Source organism: Neoarius graeffei, chromosome 7 (genome assembly GCF_027579695.1).
Source record: "Neoarius graeffei isolate fNeoGra1 chromosome 7, fNeoGra1.pri, whole genome shotgun sequence".
Taxonomy (NCBI): domain Eukaryota; kingdom Metazoa; phylum Chordata; class Actinopteri; order Siluriformes; family Ariidae; genus Neoarius; species Neoarius graeffei.
The window spans coordinates 84,899,035-84,924,410 of NC_083575.1; the positions used below are offsets into that span (position 1 = coordinate 84,899,035).

Below are 25,376 nucleotides of genomic sequence, written 5' to 3' on the forward strand. Positions count from 1 at the left end.
TTTAAAATAAGGGGTTTAAAATATTAAAATAGCTAAAAAGTCTCATTGAAAATACAGTTTTAGTTGAGTAAGGACACTCTTTTGTACATCCAGTGTTATGTAACATGAAATGAGCTTTAAAATAAAATACAAATATTAGTATTGGTCCATCTCAGACTTGTTTTTAAGATTAGATTAGATTAGATTAGATTAGATTAGATTAGATTAGATAGAACTTTATTGATTCCTTTGGGAGGGTTCCCTCAGGGAAATTAAAATTCCAGTAGCATCATTACAGAATAAATAGAAAATAGAGAAAACTTCTAGATAAATTAAGTATTTACATATACAAATATAATTAAAAAAAAAAGATATGAAAAAAGTCCAGCAGGAGAGGTATTGCACGTTATATTGCACACTGTCCAGTATTGCTTTTAGTCAGGCTGGGGTACTGCTCCTTCCCGTCCTCTGTCCTCCTGTTACCCCAGAGAGGAGTTGGACAGTCTGATGGCGTGAGGGACAAAGGAGTTCTTAAAAGGTTAGTTCGGGATTTTTGGCATGAATCTGTATGGCATCCCCATCAATAGTGTCGTGCAAACACACTGACTTACCCCCGACAGCATCCTGTGAGTCCAGTTCTTGTCCAGTTTTGGTCCAGACGAAAGTAGTCCGGCAAGTTTGTTGGGGTCACGAAAGTAAAACGTTTTTCGTCTCAAAACAGTACGTGTTCAAAAGAGTGATATATTTGCATCACAAAACCGCTGTCAAATAAAAAGTCAGACCTCGAAATCGCTTGGCACTATTTTCTCTCCCTTCTTATCACTGCGCGCTGCCGCCAGGTGACAGCCACGGCTGTTTCATTCATTGCTTTAGTGATGGGAATTTCGGCTCTTCTTCGGGAGCCGGCTCTTTTGGCTCTTCTTACTATAAGGAGCCGGCTCTTTCAGCTCCCAAACGGCTCCTGAGATTTTATTTTTGATTTAAAGGAATACGCCACCCCCAGATGAAATTGAGTCAGTCCCTAGAGTTGGATGAGTGAGCCAAAGCGTTTTGTAGCCGACCCAGCCATTGCCCTGATCTAGAAACGCCCAGGCTAGCTTAGCTTAGTCGCTGTAATCCGGCGTGTCCAGCTAGCATTGTCGTTACAAAAGTGAATCAAATAACTCAAGATTTTTTATAATTATTTCTCATGACCTGTACATTCACATCGAGTACACATATCAATGCAAATTAACACGAAGGGATTTACTAGACCAATTTATATCTGGAACTATTTTCAGCCACAGCACAAGCAAAGCACCGCTGCAGGCGCAGAGACACTGCGCGGTGTCTTTGCGCCTTCCTCATCTCATCTCATTATCTCTAGCCGCTTTATCCTGTTCTACAGGGTCGCAGGCGAGCTGGAGCCTATCCCAGCTGACTACGGGCGAAAGGCGGGGTACACCCTGGACAAGTCGCCAGGTCATCACAGGGCTGACACATAGACACAGACAACCATTCACACTCACATTCACACCTACGGTCAATTTAGAGTCACCAGTTAACCTAACCTGCATGTCTTTGGACTGTGGGGGAAACCGGAGCACCCGGAGGAAACCCACGCGGACACGGGGAGAACATGCAAACTCCACACAGAAAGGCCCTCGCCGGCCATGGGGCTCGAACCCAGGACCTTCTTGCTGTGAGGCGACAGCGCTAACCACTACACCACCGTGCCGCCCTCTTTGCGCCTTCCTTTTCCTACCTATTCCTTTAATTGCTGCAATTAACTAGTTAATTCTGATTCTATTTCTCCTCTCAGTTATAATCTGTCCTGCTTTTGAAAAGATCCTCTCTGGGGGGACAGATGCTGCCACTATACACATCCTCCGTGCCATCACGTGTGTAAGCCGTGGATAGAGTGCAGCCTTGGTCTCCCACCAGCTTAGTGGGTCTGCGTTTCGCTGTCACCTGGCGGCAGCGCGCAGTGATAAGAAGGGAGAGAAAATAGTGCCAAGCTATTTCGAGGTCTGACTTTTTATTTGGCAACGGTTTTGTGATGCAAATATATCACTCTTTTGAACACATACTGTTTTGAGACGAAAAACGTTTTACTTTCGTGACCCCAACAAACTTGCCGGACTACTTTCGTCTGGACCAAAACTGGACAAGAACTGGACTCACAGGATGCTGTCAGGGGTAAGTCAGTGTGTTTGCACGACACTATTGATGGGGATGCCATACAGATTCATGTCAAAAATCCCGAACTATCCCTTTAAATCTGTTCGTCCTGCACTTGGGAAGGAGCATTCCGTCACTGAACAGGCTCCTCTGGTTGCTGATGACGGTGTGCAGAGGGTGACTGGCATCGTCCATGATGTTCAGTAGTTTGTCCATAGACCTCTTCTCTGCCACCATCACCAGAGAGTCCAGCTTCATGCCGACCACAGAGCCGGCCTGCCTGATCAGTTTGTCCAGCCTGGATGTGTCCTTCTTGGATGTGCTGCCCTCCCAGCACACCACGGTGTAAAACAGGACACTGGCTCTTCCCCCCACAAATCTGTCCCTCTGAGTTACATGTCGGTCCTGGGATCGAGGTGCTGACCTCTTCTGCTCCTCGGACCTGCCTGATCCATCCTGGTGCCCTGTGTCTGGTTGGAGTCTCATCGCATCGCTCCTGTGGAGGGCGGCCCCATGTGGATTCGCGCCTGGAGGACGCTCTGGACTCTTGCAGTGGTGCTTTTGTGGCTGGGGACTGCAGTTGACTTGCTGACTTTGGGACTACGGTTGTCGTGAACAGTTTTGCGCTCGGGTTTCCGTCGGTGGGGGGTTTATAGCATCAGTGAAGCTGACTTTATGTTAGGACTGCTAATGTTATAGTCATGTTGTCTGTTTTTGCCCTGATAGGGATGGGTTCCCTTTTGAGTCTGGTTCCTCTCGAGGTTTCTTCCTCATGTCGTCTGAGGGAGTTTTTCCTTGCCACCGTCACCACAGGCTTGCTCATTGGGGATAGATTAGGGATAAAATTAGCTCATATTTTAAGTCGTTCAAATTCTGTAAAGCTGCTTTGCGACAATGTTTATTGTTAAAAGCTCTATAGAAATAAACTTGACTTGACTTGACTGGCGACCACGGACTGATAGAACAGCCACAGGAGTTTCCTGCAGATGTTAAAGTGCATATCATGGGTAAATTCAGGAGCAAGATCAATTTTATATTAAACTTTGGTCAAATATCTGTAACATTTTGCGCAAATTTTTTTTTTACCTTGCGCAATACCAGAAAAATTCAGTTGAAATCGACCCATTTGAGGCGAATTGGTCCGCCTCTGAAAAAACTTGGCATTTGGATTTCCCGGCAAACATTGATTTTCGTGACGTGATTGATTTTTGTTTCGTGCCTGTGCAGGGGTGGAGGTATCCTTTTCAATTTCAATGATTCAGTGATTTCAGGGGCACCTATGGTTACTCTCGAAAGATTCGAGTAAGACAAGCCAAATTGACATGTCTCAACACCAATCTTATTGGGATTAGTACTCATTGTTTTCCAAAAGACCAGACAATGAGAGAGAAATGGGAGCGCTTGGTCTACACAGGCTGTGCACTGAAACCGTGCAAAGCTCACCCAGCCTGCTGGCGCTTCCGCAGGTAACGTCACAAATCTGGCTCCAGACTCCCTTGAGATTTTTCCAGACGCGTTTTATTTTATTTTTTTCTGGCCTTGTGCAAAATTACCCTTCTGGATGAGTGTGTAAAGGGACATACTTTCATATAAAAAAAACACGAAATTGGTCCAGAATATGCACTTTAAAGGACCGCAGCCTCCTCAGGAAGTACAGCCTGCTCTGTACCTTCCTGTACAAGTGCTTGGTGTTGCAAGTCCAGTCCAGCTTGCTGTCCAGCCACAGCCCGAGGTACTTGTAGGAATCCACAGCCTCCACCTCGACTCCCTCGATCAGAACTGGTCGTGACCTTGGTCTGGACCTCCCAAAGTCAATGACCAGCTCCTTGGTCTTCGAGGTGTTGAGCTGCAGATGGTTCCTGTTGCACCAAACGGCAAAGTCCCTCACCAGGCTCCTATACTCCTCCTCTCTGTCGTCCCTGATACACCCCACTATGGCTGTGTTATCGGCAAACTTCTGAATGTGACACAGCCCCGAGTTGTAGCAGAAGTCCGTGGTGTACAGGGTGAAGAGAAGAGGGGCCAGCACCATGCCCTGGGGTGCTCTGGTGCTGCTAATCACAGTGTCACTAATCACGTGATGTCCTTCAGCCTGATGTACTGTGGCCTTTTTGTTTGTTTGTTTGTTTGTTTCATTTTTATGTTCCAAGGTTTCTAAGTAGAAGATGATTTAATTTTTCAGTCCTGGTCCCAGAACTCATGTTTATAATCGTGTTTTAACAATTAACAATTGGGTCATTCCACATCAATTCAACCGGGGCCTGCGCACTTAGGTCTCAAAAAATTCTGAAAAAATCACCAGATGTACCCATGTTACCTAGGAGAAACGCTGTAAATGTATTTGAATGTAAGATGTATACTTTCCATGTTACAGCCAGTTTTACTGGTGGAGGGGGGGTGTCAATTTTGTTCAGACTCTTTTTTTTTTTGTCCAAGTTCACAAGCCCATAGCTCAAGAACTACACCATGTAGGAGGCTCAAATTTTGCATGCTGGTACGTAAATAGGAATAGTATGTAGCAAAACTGTCATTTTGGATCTGGATGATCCTGCATGGTCATAGCACTCCCTCAAAGATGATCAAAATTTTATTGGAGTTTTTGGCTGTGTTCTGTTTAGGCCTTCAGAAGACATATTTTTTCCCTTATTGAGATAAGTAGAAACACTCTCAAAAAAAGCAATAAACAGAAAGGAAACTCTATCAGTGTTTGAACAGAAGACCTCACAAGTCTGACAAATCATTTTGGATGTCATTTTCAGAGCACCATAACACCTTGTGGGAATGTGCGCAGATTTTTTAAATATTTTTTTCTTTATTCTCCATGATCCCTTCTTTTTAAAAACACCAATTTGGCTTGTCTTACTTGAATCTTTCGAGAGTAACCACAGGTGCCCCTAGAGGGCGCGCGCACATGTCTTTTGACAACGCTGGCAGATGTTGGTGACTTTGATTTCCGCTGTACGTTTTACTTCCGTCCTACGATGTCTCGCACAGGTCTCGACGAACCTCGTTTACGGCCATTGCTTTGACATATGGACTGATGTATTACAGAGCATATTTCAAACACTCATAACTTGCTATAGCAGTGACAAAATAGCGATCAAAAGTGTATTCTGATATTTAATAAAATGAGAAATAGAATTTTGATGATAAAAAAATTTGCCTTCAGTTCTCCTTTAAGGTCTATTGTTTTGTATGATGTATTTGTCTTTTTATATTCCATGCCGGCGGCACGGTGGTGTAGTGGTTAACACTGTCGCCTCACAGCAAGAAGGTCCTGGGTTCGAGCCCCGGGGCCGGCGAGGGCCTTTCTGTGTGGAGTTTGCATGTTCTCCCCGTGTCCGCGTGGGTTTCCTCCGGGTGCTCCGGTTTCCCCCACAGTCCAAAGACATGCAGGTTAGGTTAACTGGTGACTCTAAATTGAGCGTAGGTGTGAATGTGAGTGTGAATGGTTGTCTGTGTCTATGTGTCAGCCCTGTGATGACCTGGCGACTTGTCCAGGGTGTACCCCGCCTTTCACCCGTAGTCAGCTGGGATAGGCTCCAGCTTGCCTGCGACCCTGTAGAACAGGATAAAGCGGCTTGAGATAATGAGATGAGATGAGATATTCCATGCCAGTGCCGAAGACAATTTTCCATTTTACTTTCCAAAGTAGTCTGATTCTCATTCTGATTTGTGTGTGTGATCTCTCTCTCTCCTCCTCCTCCTCTCACTGTGTCCAGGCCTCTTTGTCACAGTGCCATGGCTCCAGCTGCCCTCCTCCCGTTTTTATATCGTATCAGGACTCTGAGCTCAGCCACAGCTAAACATTCCTCCCACATCTTTCAAAGGACCAGCGCAGAGTTTTATCACGGACCCATCTGTGTCCTGTACCACCAGAGGAGCGCGTCTACAGAGGAGGCTTTGAGACACAATGTGTCGGACCTGACGGTCAGAGAGAGGACAGTGCTCGAGCGGCTGTATGACGGCCTGGTCAGGGGTCAGAGGTCATCTCTGGCTGAATGTATAACCCTGGTGGAGACGCAGCATCCTCGGAAGAAGGAGTTGGCCCAGGTGCTACTGCAAAGGGTGCTGTCGTACCGGCAAGAGTGCGAGAGGATCGCAGGAGGGAAACCAGTGGCCTTCAGAGTGGGTGAGTAAAGGATTCGGGCTGGGGGGTTTGTTCTGATCCTTTTGAAACGGCTTCGGGGATTAATATGAATTGGATGAAAATAAATAAATACATCCATCCGTCTTTAGTAAGCGCGTTATCCTGGTCAGGGTTGCCGCGGATCTGAAGCTAGGAGGGAATACACCCTGGATGAAATACACACTCTCATTTACACACTCAGTCACACGGAATGGACAATTTATGACAATGGAAGACACGGTCTAATGGTTAGAGAAGCAGACCAAAAGGTTGCTGGTTCAATTCCCTGGACCAGCAGGAATGGCCAAAGTGCCCTTGAGCAAGGCACCTAACCCCTAACTGCTCTCCAGGCTGCTCTGGGTATGTATGTTGTACGTCGCTCTGGAAAAGAGCGTCTGCTAAATGCCTGTAATGTAATATAATGTAATTTAGACTCACTAATCTACCGACTATCACCTTTCTGAGATGTGAGGAAACCAGAGAACCCAGAGGAAACTTAGGCAGACACAGAAGAACATACACAAGTCCAGGATCAAACCAGGGATCCAGGACCTTCACAACTTAGCCACTCGAATAAATAAGAAATAAAGATACTCCAAGGTTTTCTGTGGTCTACTGTCCATGATCAGGTGAGTTGATTGACAATCAGAAAACATCTCCGAATATCGCTGATGATCCTCTGAGTCATGAAGAGCATGATGAACTGGTTTAAGCACCTTTATAAGGATGCACCAAGCTGTATCAGGTATGATAGACTGGATTGTGACCCCGGGTCAGATCCAGAACCTGCTACAGAGCTTATACACTTCTTACACTACGTTCAGACTGCAACCTGAAACGACCCATATCCGATTTGTTGTGAAATCCGATTTTTTTGTTAGGCCGTTCACATTACCAGTTATATGAGACTTGTATGCGATCTCCAATATGAACGGAAAACGACCCAAAAGTGTCCCGCATGCGCAGATTGACACGTAATAAGCACATCTACGTAATACGTAAGCAAAAAAAGCGCAGTCTTCAAGTTTAATGATTTCTTTTTTTTGTTTGTTTGTTTATCTGGTTAGTGTTAAAGTGTGAGGTCTCGTGTGTGTTTTTGTTTCTGAACTGAAATGAAAACGTGTTGCCTGGTAATGAGGGTTGACTCCTAAATGTCTCTTTAATTTCTATATAAGTGCACTACATGTTACTAGGAAGTAATGGATTTTTAAACTCTATATAGTGCACTCGAGCTTCAGTAGGCAGTCATTTGGGATACGGCCGCTGTATTACCAAACTCTTAATTCAGGCTTAATAATTTGCACATATTTATTTCGTCATATTAATAAACTTTTTCTGCATTTTTATAAATATTTATTTAGATTGTTTATAGCCAGCTGAATTCTGCAACTTCTCTCAGCGCTGGTTCAAGGTGCAGAAACACCAGTGCAGTTTGCTATGGAGATGAGGCGAGACCTGGCGATGTGGTTTTTGTGGCGGCGGCGGAACTCGCACAATAATCTGATTAATGTGGGCAGCAGAGTAATGAGACCGAAGGTGTCAAATTACTGGAAATTTCCAGAACAATCTTATAATCTTGTAATACAGGATGGTTTAAGTTATAAATCAGTTATAGAAACTGTTTTATTTAATCAGGCTAACAGATCAACATCCAGGTCCCTACCAAATCCACCATTAGCTTGATCAATTCTATAAAAGTCTATTTAAATTCTGAAAACTGTACAAATGTTGTTGTTTTCCACCAAAGAGGCGGGATTAGCCAACGCAGAATAGTGACGTTTGTCTCTTGTTGATGACGTGTAGGTCGCATGAATGCGACCTGTCCGGTCAGACTGCAGTCGCATGTGAAAATAACGGATATGCATCGGAATTAGGACCACATATCCAAGCGGCATGTGAAAAAATCGGATCTGTGTCGTTCAGATTGTCAATAACAAATCGGATACAGGTCGCATATGGGCAAAAAAATCGGATATGGGTCGTTTCAGGGTGCAGTCTGAACGTAGTCTTGTACTATGTGGCCAAAGGTTTCTGGACACCTGACTGGTGCGACAAAGTTTGAAGCACACAACTGTATAGAAAAGGGTTCTCAACCTTTAAGACCCTCCTATTCATACTTGTAACGAATCAAGGCACATTAAAGAAGATCACCAAGTATTTTGACTCATCTGTTCGATTAGAATCTACTAATCTATTGTAAAGAGTATTAATGGGATGCAACATCACTCCCTGTTACAGACAGGAGTCCAGGAATTAAACAAATGCACTAAAAACAAACTGTTTGTCATTGTAGGTTTTGTATTTAAAACTGTATGGATGTGCCATAAGCCGCCAAACCATGCAGGCAGGGCATTCTCAGTCAAAAGGGATTAATGATCCAAAAGTGGTCCATTAGCACAAGAACTTATTGCCATGTTTGTGTTCAGCAAACAAGCAGGTTATTAAAACCAAGAAGTGCACTCAAAAGAAGTGGATATAGACGAGAAACCACTCAATGGGATTAAAGCCTTACACGCTAACAAAGAAGGATTTTTCTACGAGTTGGAAAATTGTCCATCCGTTGAGTTTCCCCGACGTCTCAAACTACCTGGTGCTGTAGACATCATTCTACACGGACACACAGATGAAAACCTGGAAGAGCATGGAGGCGTACAAGTTTTTGTATGTGGCTGGGTTAAAGGCCGAGAGAAATGCGGGGTTTTTTTGGTTTTATTTAAATTTTTTTTGCACTAAAACAGAATAGCAGTTAAATTTGGTGAGGTTTATTGAATCCCTGGACAGAGGCAACTATTCTCTAAACCGCACGGTAGCAGATATATTCGCAGACAAAAGCCGAGTAAATTTAGCCCTTTTAGAACCGCCCACCAAGCAACCGGAAGTAGCAGACGGGAGCCACGTGACGTCAGGAGTGTATGTCGGCTACAAACAACATGAGCGACCAAAGTGAGCAGGAATTTAGCGAAGGAGAAAATTCAAGTTTTAGTAGTTTTTCGTCAGTTCAAGTTGATGACGACGTACTGATAGAAGAAGTAGCCAGCAGTAGGGAAGAAAGGAGCGGTATCGAACCGTACCGGTTCGAGCCAGAATTGTCCGATGAGAGTGAGGTCAGTGACAATGATGAACCTTAAGTTTCAATTTGATCCACGGCTTCAGCCGGCCTTTAAACGCTCATAACTCTGCCACCGGAAGTCCCAGCGAAGCCAAATTTTGCAGGCACCTCCCTCTACGCAATCCACTACGAACCAGCATGGCCACGGCCTGGTAGGACCATGCCTCAGGACGTTATTCGCCCCGGCGCGAGCTCACCTCCGCGCCTTAAGGGGTTTGGATGACTGGAAGTTGAAGATGCATTCCTCAAGTTAATAGTATTACAGTATGTTGGAAACAAAATGCTTTGCAGTTCATTGTAGCAAAGTCTTGACTAATTAGGGATTACCTTTATCTTTCAGGAAAAGGAACAGGGCCACTCCCCCCACGGCATTTGTGTTGCTGCACCCAGCAGCAATACATCACTTTCCAGGCGCTTTCCCTTTTTTCTTTCCCCCTTCTTCTCTATAACAGTCCTGGATTGTAGGTTACCGATTTGTCTCTCTTTCTACGTCGTGTTCTGTTGCAAGTTTCCGTCAAAATGAATATAATCTAGCAGAGAGTCGGACAAAAGCTACACTGTATGGATGTCGGTGGAAAAACCACCGGTAAAACCACTCACACTCGTGATGTCACGCAAAAGCCAGCTAATAATGGGGATGTTGGTACTGGGATTCCCTTGGCGGGAAATTTAAATTCGACAAATTCTGAAAGTTCCCGACGTTTACGATGTGGGTTTCAATGATGAGTTTTTCATTGTCGGGACTTGTACTATTATTATCCAAGGGGGAAAGGGGTACATTTCTCTAGGCCTTTAAAGATCTGGGGATCAGGACACTACAAGATAAATCCTGTATCGTTTATGCCAGGGTAAGTAGGACTTTTTGGGCTTTTTTATTGTCTTTTGGTAAAATCCTTTGCTCTTTCACCCTTTCACTTCATGCGGAACCAGGAAGAAACTTTTATCAGTTTCACAGTTTGTTTGATTCGAACAGCCCAAAACATTGCAAGCAGAGGGCATTTTAACAACTAGCAAGGAACCCCAATGATAGTAACACTTTGTAAAGAGTGAGCTCAGCTGACCACCACTTCACGTCTTGCATATCTAATGAGGCGGCTGTGACATCGGATGCAACACGTACGTTACGTAATGTAACGTAATTTCAATTTCCTTGTATGACCTGTGCATATGAAGAAACTGACAATAAAGCTGACTTGACTTGAACACGGCAGTTGTACCCGACTAAAAATTTGCTTCAGCTTGGGAAAAAAAATTCACAGCCCACTAGATGGTGCTTCATGGCCCAGTGGTTGAGAAACACTGGTATAGAGGATGTGCAGTCACGTGACCCGTCCATGTGTACTCCGCCATATTGGACGGCTTCAGGATTATTTACCTTGCGTGAGCGTAATGGATCCAGGGAGTAATCCCCAAGAAAATTCGGAAAATACCCCATCTACATCGCGCGATAACTTGTCTAAGTTTGTTCAGCATCTTGAAGGTGACGTGAGGCAGCGTTACATGGAAAAGTGTTCCAGGTTGGGGATTGCAGATTCGTACAACTTACCGCAATCCTTGTTCAGGGAAATTCGGAGCTGCGGTGCCGGCGATTTGCCCGATCTGGCCTACCACGACATTTACAATTTTCTTGTTAATCGTGAATCGTGTTACACTGGCAAAGCCCTCAAAGCTTACAAGAGCCCGGAAGCTTATTTTTTGTTGCGGGATGGGTATCCCAACTATACCTCTGGAAGGTTCCGAAGAAGAATGTCTACTTGATAACCTCACGGGTAAGTGGCATTAAGACGTTTATCATAAAGGGACTATGCAGCACGTTTTATCATAAGAATGTTCGAAATCTAAACTCAGTTCCAGATAATGACAGGGTTGTAAATATGTATGTTTTTGTCTGAAAAAAAATATCACAAATCACCGACTATGCAGTTATCATTCAATCCGAAAATCAACTTAACAGATGTACTAGGAGTATTGAATTAGAAGATTACACCTACCTGATATGAAGTGTTCACTACAAATTCGGCTGGTAGAACTGGGGTACCAGTTTTCTCTTCGCACAGCGGACACCCATTTTGCGCGTCTCTCCTCATCTGCGGGGAATCTATAAAATGACAGGCCCTCTTTTTGGCCCTGTCTATTGGTACAACCAAATGCTGAACAAGATATAACCATTCTCGAAAGATCTACTCCCACACACTTGATAATTAGAACGGGTTCGTCTAAGTTCTATGCACGGCCATGCCGTCCAAGATGGCAGATAAACAAATATCACATGACCTCGTGACGTCACGTGCACGCTCTCTATAGAATGTTTTTTTTTTTCCCTATAGGATTAAAATTTATGGGCGGCACGGTGGTGTAGTGGTTAGCGCTGTCGCCTCACAGCAAGAAGGTCCTGGGTTCGAGCCCCGGGGCCGGCAAGGGCCTTTCTGTGTGGAGTTTGCATGTTCTCCCCGTGTCCGTGTGGGTTTCCTCCAGGTGCTCCGGTTTCCCCCACAGTCCAAAGACATGCAGGTTAGGTTAACTGGTGACTCTAAATTGACCGTAGGTGTGAATGTGAGTGTGAATGGTTGTCTGTGTCTATGTGTCAGCCCTGTGATGACCTGGCGACTTGTCCAGGGTGTACCCCGCCTTTCGCCCGTAGTCGGCTGGGATAGGCTCCAGCTTGCCTGCGACCCTGTAGAAGGATAAAGCGGCTAGAGATAATGAGATGAGATGAGGATTAAAATTTCCCTTATAAGAGGGTAAGAATTATAAGAGGCCCAAACCTGTTCTGGCATGACAGTGAGCTCCATGCCCTGTGTCCAAAATCGCTCCCTACTCACTATATAACGAGGATGCCATTTTGTAGTGCTGTCCGAAACCTTAGTGAGGATTATTTACACCCTATATAGTGCACTCAAAGTATCCCACGATGCATCACGAAAAGTACAACGATCCTCACTAACCAAAGCAGTATATCCCATCATGCATTGCAGTCGCATTGAAAGAAATCAAACTAGAAGCCTCAAATTTGATTTAATAAAAGGCAGCAGCAAAGAAGAAAGTATTCAGCCTTGATTTAAAAAACTGAAAGATGCATGTACTTTGGATTGATTAATATGGGACATACGCTCAGTATAATATGGATTTATCACACAAATACACGCATGTATTTATTATTTTGAAAACCCACCAGCTGGCTGATCTGGCACGTTTTAATTGTGCGACAGTAATGACGTAAATACCAGCGCGACGGAGTAGTCTCCGAAAGCGTTTTTTTTTTTTTCATTTTACCAATGAGCTCACTGTATAGTCCTCTATATAGTAATTCCCTATATAGGGAGTAGTGAACGATTTCAGACACAGGAAAGGTTTGTCAAGGATGAAGTGGAAGAACTCGAGTGTCCTGGACAGAGCTCTGATTGAACTCAACCCTACTGAACACCTTTGGGATGAACTGAAACACTGACACTATGTTCACACTGCAAGGCTTAATGCTCAATTCCGATTTTTTTGTGAGGTCGTTCACATTAACAAATATATGCGACTTGTATGTGATCCTCAGTATGAACGAAAAGCGACCTAAAGTTCCGCATGCGCATTGCAGGATACGACGACGTCACACGCAGTGAGCATGGCCAGTGTTTACGGAAGTAACCTAAAGTTTCCTGTGTATGACAGTAGCCAGCATGGAGTACCTGGCGATGATGCAGTTGTTGTTGCGACGGAGCCAGAACATGCACAATAGCCTGATGTTAAGGAGGAGGTTGAGAAGGAAGAGGGCAAGGGGTTTGGCTCAGGCGTTCTGCGGGGTAGTGACTGCAACTTCCGTTCAAAGGAACGTGTGGGTGCGGAGTCGCATTGATGTCATGCGCCATGTTGTTGTAACTTTTTTTGAGAGACCCGCCGCCTACTTCAGCGCAGAATAGTGACGTTTGTGGCTTGTTGATGACGTGCAAGTTGGATGAATGCGACCTGGCGGTTCAGACTGAAGTCGCATATGAAAAGATCGGATAGGAATCGGAATTAGGACCACATATCCAAACGGCCTGGGTCGGATTTGAAAAAATCGGATCTGTGTCGTTCATATTGTCAATAAAAGATCGGATACAGGTCACATATGGGCGAAAAAATCGGATTTGAGTCACTTCAGCCTGCAGTGTGAACGTAGTGTGAGTGACCCCAGACCTCCTCAACCAACATCAGTACCTGATCTCACTAATGCTCTTGTAGCTGAATGAACACATCCCCACAGCCACGCCCCAAAACCTAGTGGAAAACCTTCCCAGAAGAGTGGAGGTGGTTGCAGCAGTAAAAGGGGGACTAAATTTGAAATGGGACATTCAATAAGTATAAGAGTTATGGTTAGGTGTCCACAAACCTTTGGCAGTTGGCTTGGGAATGTTGGGAGATCCACCAGGAGGAGCTGGACTCTACAGCTAAGGATAAATGATCCTGGACTGATGTTCTCAGATTTGATTATAGATTTTAATTGTACTCTAAACATCACGTTCAAATTTGATTAGGACTCAAAAATGGAGACGTGTGAGGGTCTCTGCTTCCTGATCCAAGTGATCAGTGATTTATATTTACACATTTGGCAAAGAGTACAGCGCAGCGGAGCGGGTGCTCAAGCATGTAGAGAAAATCCTGCAAAATTCTCTTTCAGTGAAGTTTAAAAAGCTGTGTTTTATTGTGCTTCAGGTTTGTCTGGTCCTCCCGGTGCTGGGAAATCCTCCTTTATCGAGGTGCTGGGGAAACTGCTGACTGGAAAAGGACACAAAGTCTCAGTGTTGGCTGTGGACCCTTCGTCATGCACTACAGGAGGTGAGCTCCACAGTGTACACGACAGTGTCTCATAGCATTCAGACGAAACAACCACAAAAAGTCTTGCGGAGGGATTTTGTTAGAACAGTTACAGGGTGGGGTGATGTGATCCAATGAGAAGTGGACTTCCTGTTCAGGACAGTAACTCTTTGTCCTGATTTGTTTTATTCCTCTTATACCACATTTGATCCCTTTATAGTTATGTTTAGAAACAAGTAATCACTTATAGTTTGTTATATTAACTATAAACATACAGTGGTGCTTGAAAGTTTGTGAACCCTTTAGAATTTTCTATATTTCTGCCAGATTTTCACACAAGTCCTAAAAGTAGATAAAGAGAACCCAGTTAAACAAATGAGACAAAAATATTATACTTGGTCATTTATTTATTGAGGAAAATGATCCAATATTACATACCTGTGAGTGTCAAAAGTAAGTGAACCTTTGCTTTCAGTATCTGGTGTGACCCCCTTGTGCAGCAATAACTGCAACTAAACGTTTGCGGTAACTGTTGATCAGTCCTGCACACCGGCTTGGAGGAATTTTAGCCCATTCCTCCGTACAGAACAGCTTCAACTCTGGGATGTTGGTGGGTTTCCTCACTTGAACTGCTCACTTCAGGTCCTTCCACAACATTTCGATTGGATTAAGGTCAGGACTTTGACTTGGCCATTCCAAAACATTAACTTTATTCTTCTTTAACCATTCTTTGGTAGAACGACTTGTGCGCTTAGGGTCGTTGTCTTGCTGCATGACCCACCTTCTCTTGAGATTCAGTTCATGGACAGATGTCCTGACATTTTCCTTTAGAATTCGCTGGTATAATTCAGAATTCATTGTTCCATCACTGATGGCAAGCCGTCCTGGCCCAGATGCAGCAAAACAGGCCCAAACCATGATACTACCACCACCATGTTTCACAGATGGGATAAGGTTCTTATGCTGGAATGCAGTGTTTTCCTTTCTCCAAATATAACGCTTCTCATTTAAACCAAAAAGTTCTATTTCGGTCTCATCCATTCACAAAACATTTTTTCAATAGCCTTCTGGCTTGTCCATGTGATCTTTAGCAAACTGCAGACGAGCAGCAATGTTCTTTTTGGAGAGCAGTGGCTTTCTCCTTGCAACCCTGCCATGCACACCATTGTTGTTCAGTGTTCTCCTGATGGTGGACTCATGAACATTAACATTAGCCAATGTGAGCGAGGCCTTCAGTTGCTTAGAAGTTACCCTGGGGTCCTTTGTGACCTCGCCGACTATTGCACACCTTGCTCTTGGAGTGATCTTTGTTGGTCGACCACTCCTGGGGAGGGTAACAATGGTGTTGAATTTCCTCCACTTGTACACAATCTGTCTGACTGTGGATTGGTGGAGTCCAAACTCTTTAGAGATGGTTTTGTAACCTTTTCCAGCCTGATGAGCATCAACAACACTTTTTCTGAGCTCCTCAGAAATCTCCTTTGTTCGTGCCATGATACACTTCCACAAACATGTGTTGTGAAGATCAGACTTTGATAGATCCCTGTCCTTTAAATTAAACAGGGTGCCCACTCACACCTGATTGTCATCCCATTGTTTGAAAACACCTGACTCTAATTTCACCTTCAAATTAACTGCTAATCCTAGAGGTTCACATACTTTTGCCACTCACAGATATGTAATATTGGATCATTTTCCTCAATAAATAAATGACCAAGTTTAATATTTTTGTCTCTTTTGTTTAACTGGGTTCTCTTTATCTACTTTTAGGACTTGTGTGAAAATCTGATGATGTTTTAGGTCATATTTATGCAGGAATATAGAACATTCTAAAGGGCTCACAAATTTTCAAGCACCACTGTACCTCAGTGTTACAAAGCGCTAACACCAGAGACGCCTCTCATTAGCTCATCTGACCATAAGGCCGATGACCTGTTGCCATGGCATGGCGTCCGTCCACAATTCAGTTAAATCATATCTCCTCCGTCAGTTCTCCACGGATTTCCGTTCCGATTGTTTTGTTTGAAAGAACTCATCAGTCCGCACAAAACTTGGTCGTTGTTTTGTTACATTTTTTGCTAGTGAGTTACTAATTAGGCCAAATGAACGACTTTTCCAGGCCTCTCACTAGAATTGTATCTCCTCTCTGATTTCTCATCCAATTTCAGCTCTGATGGATGTTTTGGGTCGATCTTCCCTTGAGGACCAAAAATTAATTGGTTGGTTGGTTGGTTGGTTGGTTGGTTGGTTGTTGATTTTCCTGTTGTAAGCAATTTGTTTACAACTTTGTTTATTTTCGGTTAAATCGTATCTCCTCCCTCCATCAGTTCTCAATGGATTTCAGTTCTGATTGTTTTATTTGAAAGAACTTGACCATCTGCACAACACTTGGTCATTGTCTTGTCGATTTTTGCTAGCAAACTGCTAATTAGATCACCTGAATGAGTTTTCAGACTTCTCATTAAACTCTTCTCTTTCAGTTCTCATCCGATTTCAGTTCTGATCGATGTTTTGGGTCGATCTTCCCTCGGGGAACAAGACTTGGTCGTTTATTTGTTGATTTTCTTGTAAATAATTTGTTTACAACTTTGTTTTTCAGTTAAATCGTGTCTCCTCCCTCAGTTCTCAATGGATTTCAGTTCTGATTTCTTCATTTGAAAGAACTAGACCTTCTGCACAACACATGGTCATTGTATTTTGAAATTTCTTGCTAACAAATTAGTAATTAGGTCAACTTAATACATTTTCTTCTGAGTAGAATTGTATCTCCTCTCTCATTTATCATGAGAATTCAGTTCTGATCGATGTTTTGGGTCGATCTTGGGTAGCCCCGGGGAACAAAACGTAGTCCTTAGTTGATTTTCCTGTTGTAAACAATTTGTCGTGGAGGTTGGTCCTCTCTCACATCATCACATTTCAGTTGTGTTTGATGTTTTTGGTCGTAATGGTTGTTTTAATAGCAGGCCAGATGAGATACTACGTCCTTGACGTTCTGGTAAATCTTAAATAAATATCTCCTCACAGAAAACTTCATGATATCAATGATCATTCACCATGCAAATCATCATGAATTACAGTATTTGTTACTATAGAAATGGTAGTATGTGAAGAAATAGCCTTTGATTTGTAACTGCGCTACTGTCCATGCTGCTGTTATGGAAAATGAATCAAGAATTCAATAGCACTGTAGGACAAATGCCACATATTGATGTTATCAAATTTTTAAAAAAGCGCCGTCAGCATGAAAGCCACTGTGCCATTGCAGGCTCGCTGATGGGGGATAAGACGCGGATGACGGAGCTCTCGCGAGACATGAACGCCTTCATCCGGCCATCGCCGGCTTCAGGTACGCTCGGTGGGGTAACGAGGACCACCAATGAAGCGATAGTCCTGTGTGAGGGAGCAGGTTATGACATCGTGCTCGTGGAAACCGTGGGTAAGGACATGTTTGACTACAGCGGATCGCTTATACACTACCGTTCAAAAGTTTGGGGTCACCCAGACAATTTTGTGTTTTCCATGAAAAGTCACACTTTTATTTCCCACCATAAGTTGTAAAATGAATAGAAAATATAGTCAAGACGATTTTCTGGCCATTTTGAGCATTTAATCGACCCCACAAATGTGATGCTCCGGAAACTCAATCTGCTCAAAGGAAGGTCAGTTTTATAGCTTCTCTAAAGAGCTCAACTGTTTTCAGCTGTGCTAACATGATTGTACAAGGGTTTTCTAATCATCCATTAGCCTTCTGAGGCAATGAGCAAACACATTGTACCATTAGAACACTGGAGTGATGGTTGCTGGAAATGGGCCTCTATACTAGCCTGGCAAGCCAGACTAAATGTGAATATTTAGTCTGGCCTCGATCCGTCGACATTTCTGAAGGGTGGGGGTGGAACAAACCGCTGTCTTTCAAACTGTCTCTGTGCGTATAGGCTAACGCTCTGACCAATCAGCGCAACAGTGACTGTGACGTAGTCAGAGCGACAGAAAGCAGTGGGGGAGGCCTTGAAATAAATAATTTTTCAAAATGCTTATTAATTAATAAACAGGTTCTAGATATTAAGAAGTTTGGAGATAATGACCACAAGTTTGGAGTCTGTACCACATACTTAACATACACTCTTTTTTTTTTTCAAGTGTTTTTCAAGTGTTTGCTTAAACTGTTTTTGAGAGTTTTTATTTAGTGGTGTTTGGTGAAATAATTTCCCTTAAATTTAAAATAACGGGAAAATAAGAAACAATCAAAAAGTAATGTTTCAAAGCTGTTTATTAATTCTTCGTACTGCACAAACCAGCCCCATCCTTTTGGCTACCAGCGGAGCCAGCTGGTAGATCAGACTTTTGCCATAGCCGGTCGGCAAAACAGCGAAAACGTCCTTCTTGAAAAGGAATGAGCGGAGAGCCTCTTCCTGCTCATGTTTCAACGAAAACTCCAAGTCTAATTCTTCTAAAACTGATTCCAAAGCGGAGTCAAACGCGCGCTGTTCACTAGCCGTAGCCATCTTTCCTGTTGCGCTTTCTCCAGCATCGCACAGCTTTGTCGTCACTCCTGCAAAAGCCCGCCCAAAGAATCCAAACAAAAACCTTGCGTTGTGATTGGCGGGCACGATTTGATGCCCGGGGTGTTTTTGTTTATATGGTGCGAGGCTAGACCCACTCGTAGGCAAAAATATTTTTGGCCGCTAGGCGGGTGGGTCTAGTTTACTAGGCTACCTCTATACACCTATGTAGATATTGCACCAAAAACCAGACATTTGCAGCTAGAATAGTCATTTACCACATTAGCAATGTATAGAGTGTATTTCTGATTAGTTTAAAGTGATCTTCATTGAAAAGAACAGTGCTTTTCTTTCAAAAAATAAGGACATTTCAAAGTGACCCCAAACTTTTGAACGGTAGTGTATATTTATTGATTGATTGATTCAAAATCTCGACTTGCCCCTAAGTTGGTGTCTTTGCATTTTAACATGACTGAATGTTGATCTGTGACATGTGTGAAGGTGTCGGACAGTCTGAGTTTGCTGTGGCTGATATGGTGGACCTTTTTGTGTTGCTAATTCCACCAGCAGGAGGCGACGAGCTACAAGTAAACATTTCGCTTCATTTATTTCGACTGAAACCATCATAGTGAAAGATGATTATAATTTCTCTCTTAAAATTCTCTGTAAATATTCTTCTCTCCTTTTTTTTAAAAAAAAATTGCGAATATAGGGAATAAAGAGAGGTATCATTGAGAAAGCTGACCTGGTCGTGGTCACGAAGGCAGATGGTGATTTGGTCGTTCCGGCACGCAAGATTCAAGCCGAGTACACGAGTGCGTTGAAGCTGCTCCGAAAGAAATCCAAAACCTGGACACCTAAGGTACATGTTCATTCAAGTGGGTCCTTATTTTTAAGACTTTCCTGTGTAGCACGCACCAGCAAATTATTATAACATTTGAAATTATTTATATACCCTCATGCAGATAAACATGAAGAGGTTCAGGTCAAGGTCACATCAAATATCAGTCAAACACAAAGCGTCCAGGTTAAAAAGAGAAAACATAATGAAGGCTGCTGGGTTTTGGTGCAAAATTAAGAAGCGAGTCTGACAGTCAAAGTGTCCTGAAGAACTGTGGCTGGTTTTGTAAGATGTTCAGTAAAACCTACAGCTCATTGTACCTGAGACTACTATTTTTTTATTTTTTTTTAAGCAAAGGATCGTCTCACCAAATATTGACTTTGTTTCGTGTATTATGGCTTACTGATTACTGCTTATAGTATTTTTTTTTATGTTGAAACATTTCATTTCATTATTTTTAAGCCAATTTTGGTCGACAGCATTTCTTTACATGTGCCTAAGACTTTTACACAGCACTATATCTCGAACCTTGAAGTGGATGAGCAACAACAGCAGAAGAACAGGAATCTGAGGCAACGGTGGGCCCATGAATTTCATTATGAAACAATTTTTGTACAGTTGAAGATTATAATCAAGATTATATATGGATAGTGATTGAAGAAGGATTTTTTTCTTGGGATTTGAACTCACAACCTTCTACGCACTCTTCATATCCTCCCTATCTTTCTTCGTAATGAATCTAATCTATTTGCTTTTTTCGTTTACATATTACATTACATTACATGGCATTTAGCAGACGCTCTTATCCAGAGCGACGTACAACGAGTGCAAAAGTCAGGTACGTGAAGTGCTGAACTTCTAGATAAGAAAGTTCTAGTGCCAGCTGAACAAGTGACAGATTAACACTTATTATTTTATCCACATTCACTGGATATGAGCAATCGCACGCTCTGATTGGCTACTCTACTACCAGGAAACAAAATGGCGGCATGTATCAAGTCAGATGTATCCCATTTTTTATCAAGTATTTTAAAAAGAAACCAAAATAGCTAAAAGAACATAGTTTTTCTTTTCTCTCTCTCTCTCTCTCTCTCCCTAATATCTCCTGTTCCACACTCCAGCCCAGTCGGTGGCACCTTTAAGTTGGTTTGCCAACCCCCAAAAAAACCCTGAAGAAGAAGAAGAAAATGGCGGATTGGGAAAACCAAACCCCCAAAAATACAAAAAAACGACACAATATGGAACGAAAGTATTTGATGGTAAGAACATATTTTTTATAATTATTTTCAAGAATTATTATTATCGCATTTTTCACAAATTGCTACTGTCATTTCGCCAGTTTGTTTACATTCTAAGCGGAAATTATTTGGTCGGACATTTTGTATAAAGTTTTTATTTATCAGATTTGAAAAAAAAAAAAGCTCCGTTTCTCAAAATCCAGTGAATGTGGGTAGAATAAAACAGTTATTCCACTCGAGCTCGTCGTACACGGCTTATAGCCGACTTGTATGGAATCAATTTTGTGCCAAAATGTTCATACAATACTTTTGAAATATCAAACAAAAACGACAACTCAAAATACAAAAAAAGAAAAAAAAAGTCAATTTTTTTAGACTGGCAAACAAATTATTCGTGTAATCGTGCAAAATATCAGTCTATTACTCTTCAGAAACCTTTTATTTTTGTTCCGCGTCTTTCTCAGTTTTGTTTGACGTAATTTATTTTGGTTGCGATTCCAGCTTTCTCGTTTGCGCTCCCTGACTTTTTGCTTGCAGTTTTGGCACTAACTTCACGTGTGGGTGGGCTGTCCAGGAATGCATTCCCATTGGCTAACTTGTTTGACTGACAGCTACGCTCAGCCATTCCCTACTCGGATTATTATTATTTTTTTTTAAAGATTTTTTTTTTTTTAGCTTTTTTCACCTTTATTGGATAGGACAGTGTAGAGACAGGAAATGAGTAGGAGAGAGAGAGAGACGGGGAGGGATCGGGAAATGACCTCAGGTCGGAATCGAACCCGGGTCCCCGGATTTATGGTATGGCGCCTTATCCACCTGAGCCATGACGCCCCCCCTACTCGGATTTTGGCGGACTGTTTGACGAGTGACCGATCCATTGACGGTAAACAAGGATCGAGTGGACTTTAGTGACGTGTCAGTCAAACACAAGTTAGCCAATGGGAATGCATTCCTCGACAGCCCGCCCACACGTAAAGTTTGTGCCAAAACTGCAAGCAAAAAGTCAGGGAGCGCAAACGAGAAAGCTGGAATCGCAACCAAAATAAATTACGTCAAACAAAACTGAGAAAGACGCGGAACAAAAATAAAAGGTTTCTGAAGAGTAATAGACTGATATTTTGCACGATTACACGAATAATTTGTTTGCCAGTCTAAAAAAATTGACTTTTTTTTTTGTATTTTGATTTGTCGTTTTTGTTTGATATTTCAAAAGTATTGTATGAACATTTTGGCACAAAATTGATTCCACAGACTTGGTGCTATGCTCCTTGTCAGCTGTCAGCTCATGTACCACTCAATTTCGTGGAATAGCTGTTAAACGTAATTTTCTGTTGAAGTACCAATACTCAGCAAACAGCCAAAGAAACAAACCAACCATACAAACGAAGTGACAAAAGTACAACTAAATAGAGAAAAATAAAATTCCATAAAAACTCCAGAGGTTGGTCAAGACCGAGACGCAGTTACACCATGGATTTCTGCCTGAGATGAAACCTATGTAGTCATTTTGTCCCGAATATAATTCCTACACAATTTATTCATGCCCTGCAGCCAGCAGGGGACGCTGTTTATGATCTGTCCTGCTTCAGATGTCAGCCAGAACCTAGTCCTCGTCCAGAATACATGAAACAGTCCAGAGCTGCTCTTCACAGAGCATCTCGGTGATGGAGTGCTGAGCTCTGAGAACATTCCGTCCTGTGAATACTTGCCTTTATACCAGAGGACTGATCCATCTTCTTTAATTAACACTGGGGTTGGGATGCCATGATCGACATGACTAGTATTCATGGAACGTTCTGCTAAATAAGGGATTTAGTCGCAACTCCAGCTCTGTTCCTTCACATTTTTCATCACTCTCATTGAGCTTAGGAGTTTTTATATATATTTATAAAATATACCTAACATGCTGTCATGTCTAATTCCCAGCATGCTCTGCTCTGCCTTTTTGGGCACTGGCACACAGCCCTTTGTCTTCTATCCCCACAGCAGTACATCTGCCTGTTGGCAGTGCGCCAGCATGGCATTTCACTGATTAGAGGCCACCCACTCGCACGAGAGTCGCTCACATCTTTGTCTCCATATCCACAGAGGGCTCTCAGTGCAGCATCCTTTCACTCAGCCATATTGATTTTTTTTTCCTTACTCTGAAGATGTTCCAACCTGCAGTTCATCAGCCATTGAAACTGAGAAGGCCTGTGTGGGTGTTCTTAACCTTCTTACATGTCCAGCTCTATCAGTGTGTTTTAAAAGAAGATATTAACTTTATCATCTGTCAAAGAATCCCTATTGCGTCGATTTACTATGCCGGATGTGTCCGTATTGGATTTTTGATAAGCAGAAAAGCAGGTGAAAAAGTCTTTCCTTAAAATATTAGTGTGAAAAATGCTTTTTGTGGTGGTAGATAGGCAGATTGATTGATAGATTTTATTAATCCTGCGAGGGAAATTGTTCTGTTGCATCAACGCAATCAACAGTAGATGAAGAGTAACAATAGAAGTATAAACAGAATATCAGATCAACAGAGCGAGACACTGAATATAAAATAAAGATATCGACAACCCCAATTCCAAAAAGGTTGGGACGCTGTGTAAACTGTAAATAAAAACAGAATGCGATAATTTGTAAATCATGGAAACCCGATATTTCATTGAAAATAGTCCAAAGACAACATATCAGATGTTGCAACTGAGAAATTTTGTTTGTTTTTTGAAAAATATATGCTCATTTTGAATTTCAACCAAACTAGAATACAGTGGACTCAAGCAAACAGGCTTAGATCAAGACATGCCAGAACAGCTGCCAGTTTGCATCGTTGGAGCTACATAGAGTCCCCTGTATGCCCTAAATGTCAGGAATCCCCACAAGACACTGACCAAATAGTGTTGCATTGTCCAGTAACAGCAATGCCAGGGGGCTACGCCACTATACATGAAGGAGATGACACCTTTAACAACTGGCTTAGAGATGCTCACCTGGAGGTGTGACACCATACGAAACTACTACATTTTGAATTTGATGTCAGCAACATGTTTCAAAAAAGTTAGGATAGGGGCATGTTTACCACTGTAAACTACCATCAGCTCAACTTTTAACAAAACACTGTAAACATTTGGGAACTAAGGAGACCAATTACTGTAGTTTTGAAAGAGAAATGTTGTCCCATTCTTGCCTGATACACAATTTCAGTTGCTCAACAGTTCGGGGTCTCCTTTGTCGTATTTTGCGCTTCATAATGCACCAAATGTTTTCAATAGGAGACAGGTCTGGACTGCAGGCAGGCCAGTTTAGCACCTGGACTCTTACTACAGAGCCATGCAGTTTCAATATGTGCAGAAAGCGGTTTGGCATTGTCTTGCTGAAGGAAGGAAGGAAGGAAGGAAGGAAGGAAGGAAGGCCTTCCCTGAAAAATATTTTGTCTGGATGGCAGCTTATTGCTCTGAAACGTGTATATATCATTCAGCATTAATGATGCCTTCCCAGATGTACAAGCTACCCAGGTCATGTGCACTAAGACACCTTCATACCATCACAGATGCCGGCTTTTGAACCGTGCACTGATAACAAGCCGGATGGTCCCTCTCCTCTTCAGCCATTCTGTTTTACACAGTGTCCCAACTTTTTTGGAATTGGGGTTGTACAGTACATACATTAAAACCAGAAAGAGAAGAAGAAAAGGAGCAGTAAGAACAGACATGCGGAAAGTGGCAGTGGATAATATGTACAGGAATAGGATATAATATTTGTGTGAGCTGTTGTACAATGTCCTAGCACAGGTTAGGAATGATTTCCTGGAAGGAGCTTCCTGACAGAGGAACTGAAGAAGTCTGTTGGACAATGAGCTCCGCTGTCTTTACAGTGTGTCCTAAAGAGAGTAGGACAGATTGTCCATGACGGAGAGCACTTTCTTCAGTGACCTCCTGTTCCTCACTGACTCAAATGTCATGTTTTGACCAGCGAATGTTTGTTTTGATTCCTGTTGAAAAAATTAGGACACATCCCACCTTTTTGCACAGGGTTCTTGCATTTCAAGATTCATGAACTCTGTCGTTTGCACAAGCGTCCTTGTACAATGCCTCATGCCTGCACACTCGTGTTGTAGTCAAGACCAAGTCATGACCAAGATCAAAGTGCGTCAAAACAAGACCAAGACTTTGAGGGGTTGAGATCAAGTCAAGACCAAGGCAGGGCGAGACCGAATCAAGACCAAGACCGAACCCGTGGGTGTGAAGGGGGACGGGGGAGAGGTGACAGCTGTTAACAGGAAGAAAAATTTCAAATTAGGAATGATTCATGTTATCGGTTGCTTTTGAAGCACGAAATTTTACATCCAATCACAGTAACGATGTTAACAAATAAATCAGACAATAAATAGGCGATTTAGTAAAATCCCCACAGTCGTGGTCTTGACCGGTCTTGAAATAAAATCCCGAGTCCTCCATGTCTGAGACTGAGTAAGACCTTCATGAAGTGGTCTTGAAGACCAGTCTCGAGTACTACAACACTACTACATGCTGCTACAATTAATACTTCCTATGTTTCATCTGTCCAAGTTGATAGAAATGTCAGCAGAGTTGACCTTTGGATTAAAAATTTCGCCTAAGAATTATATTCACACAGGATGTATGCTAACTGA

At 42.7% G+C, this 25,376-nt stretch overlaps 1 protein-coding gene across 1 annotated transcript in view; it reads left to right on the top strand.

The window, feature by feature from the left end:
* Positions 1 to 25,376, top strand: part of mmaa (metabolism of cobalamin associated A) — a 29,283-nt gene that overhangs the window by 201 nt on the left and 3,706 nt on the right. Inside the window, exons 2-6 of the mRNA XM_060926538.1 lie at positions 5,862 to 6,271; positions 14,061 to 14,183; positions 17,428 to 17,598; positions 19,166 to 19,251; positions 19,377 to 19,526. Of these exons, the coding sequence (XP_060782521.1) occupies positions 5,881 to 6,271; positions 14,061 to 14,183; positions 17,428 to 17,598; positions 19,166 to 19,251; positions 19,377 to 19,526 (921 nt within the window). The 5' untranslated portion in view covers positions 5,862 to 5,880. The remainder of the gene's footprint in view (positions 1 to 5,861; positions 6,272 to 14,060; positions 14,184 to 17,427; positions 17,599 to 19,165; positions 19,252 to 19,376; positions 19,527 to 25,376) is intronic.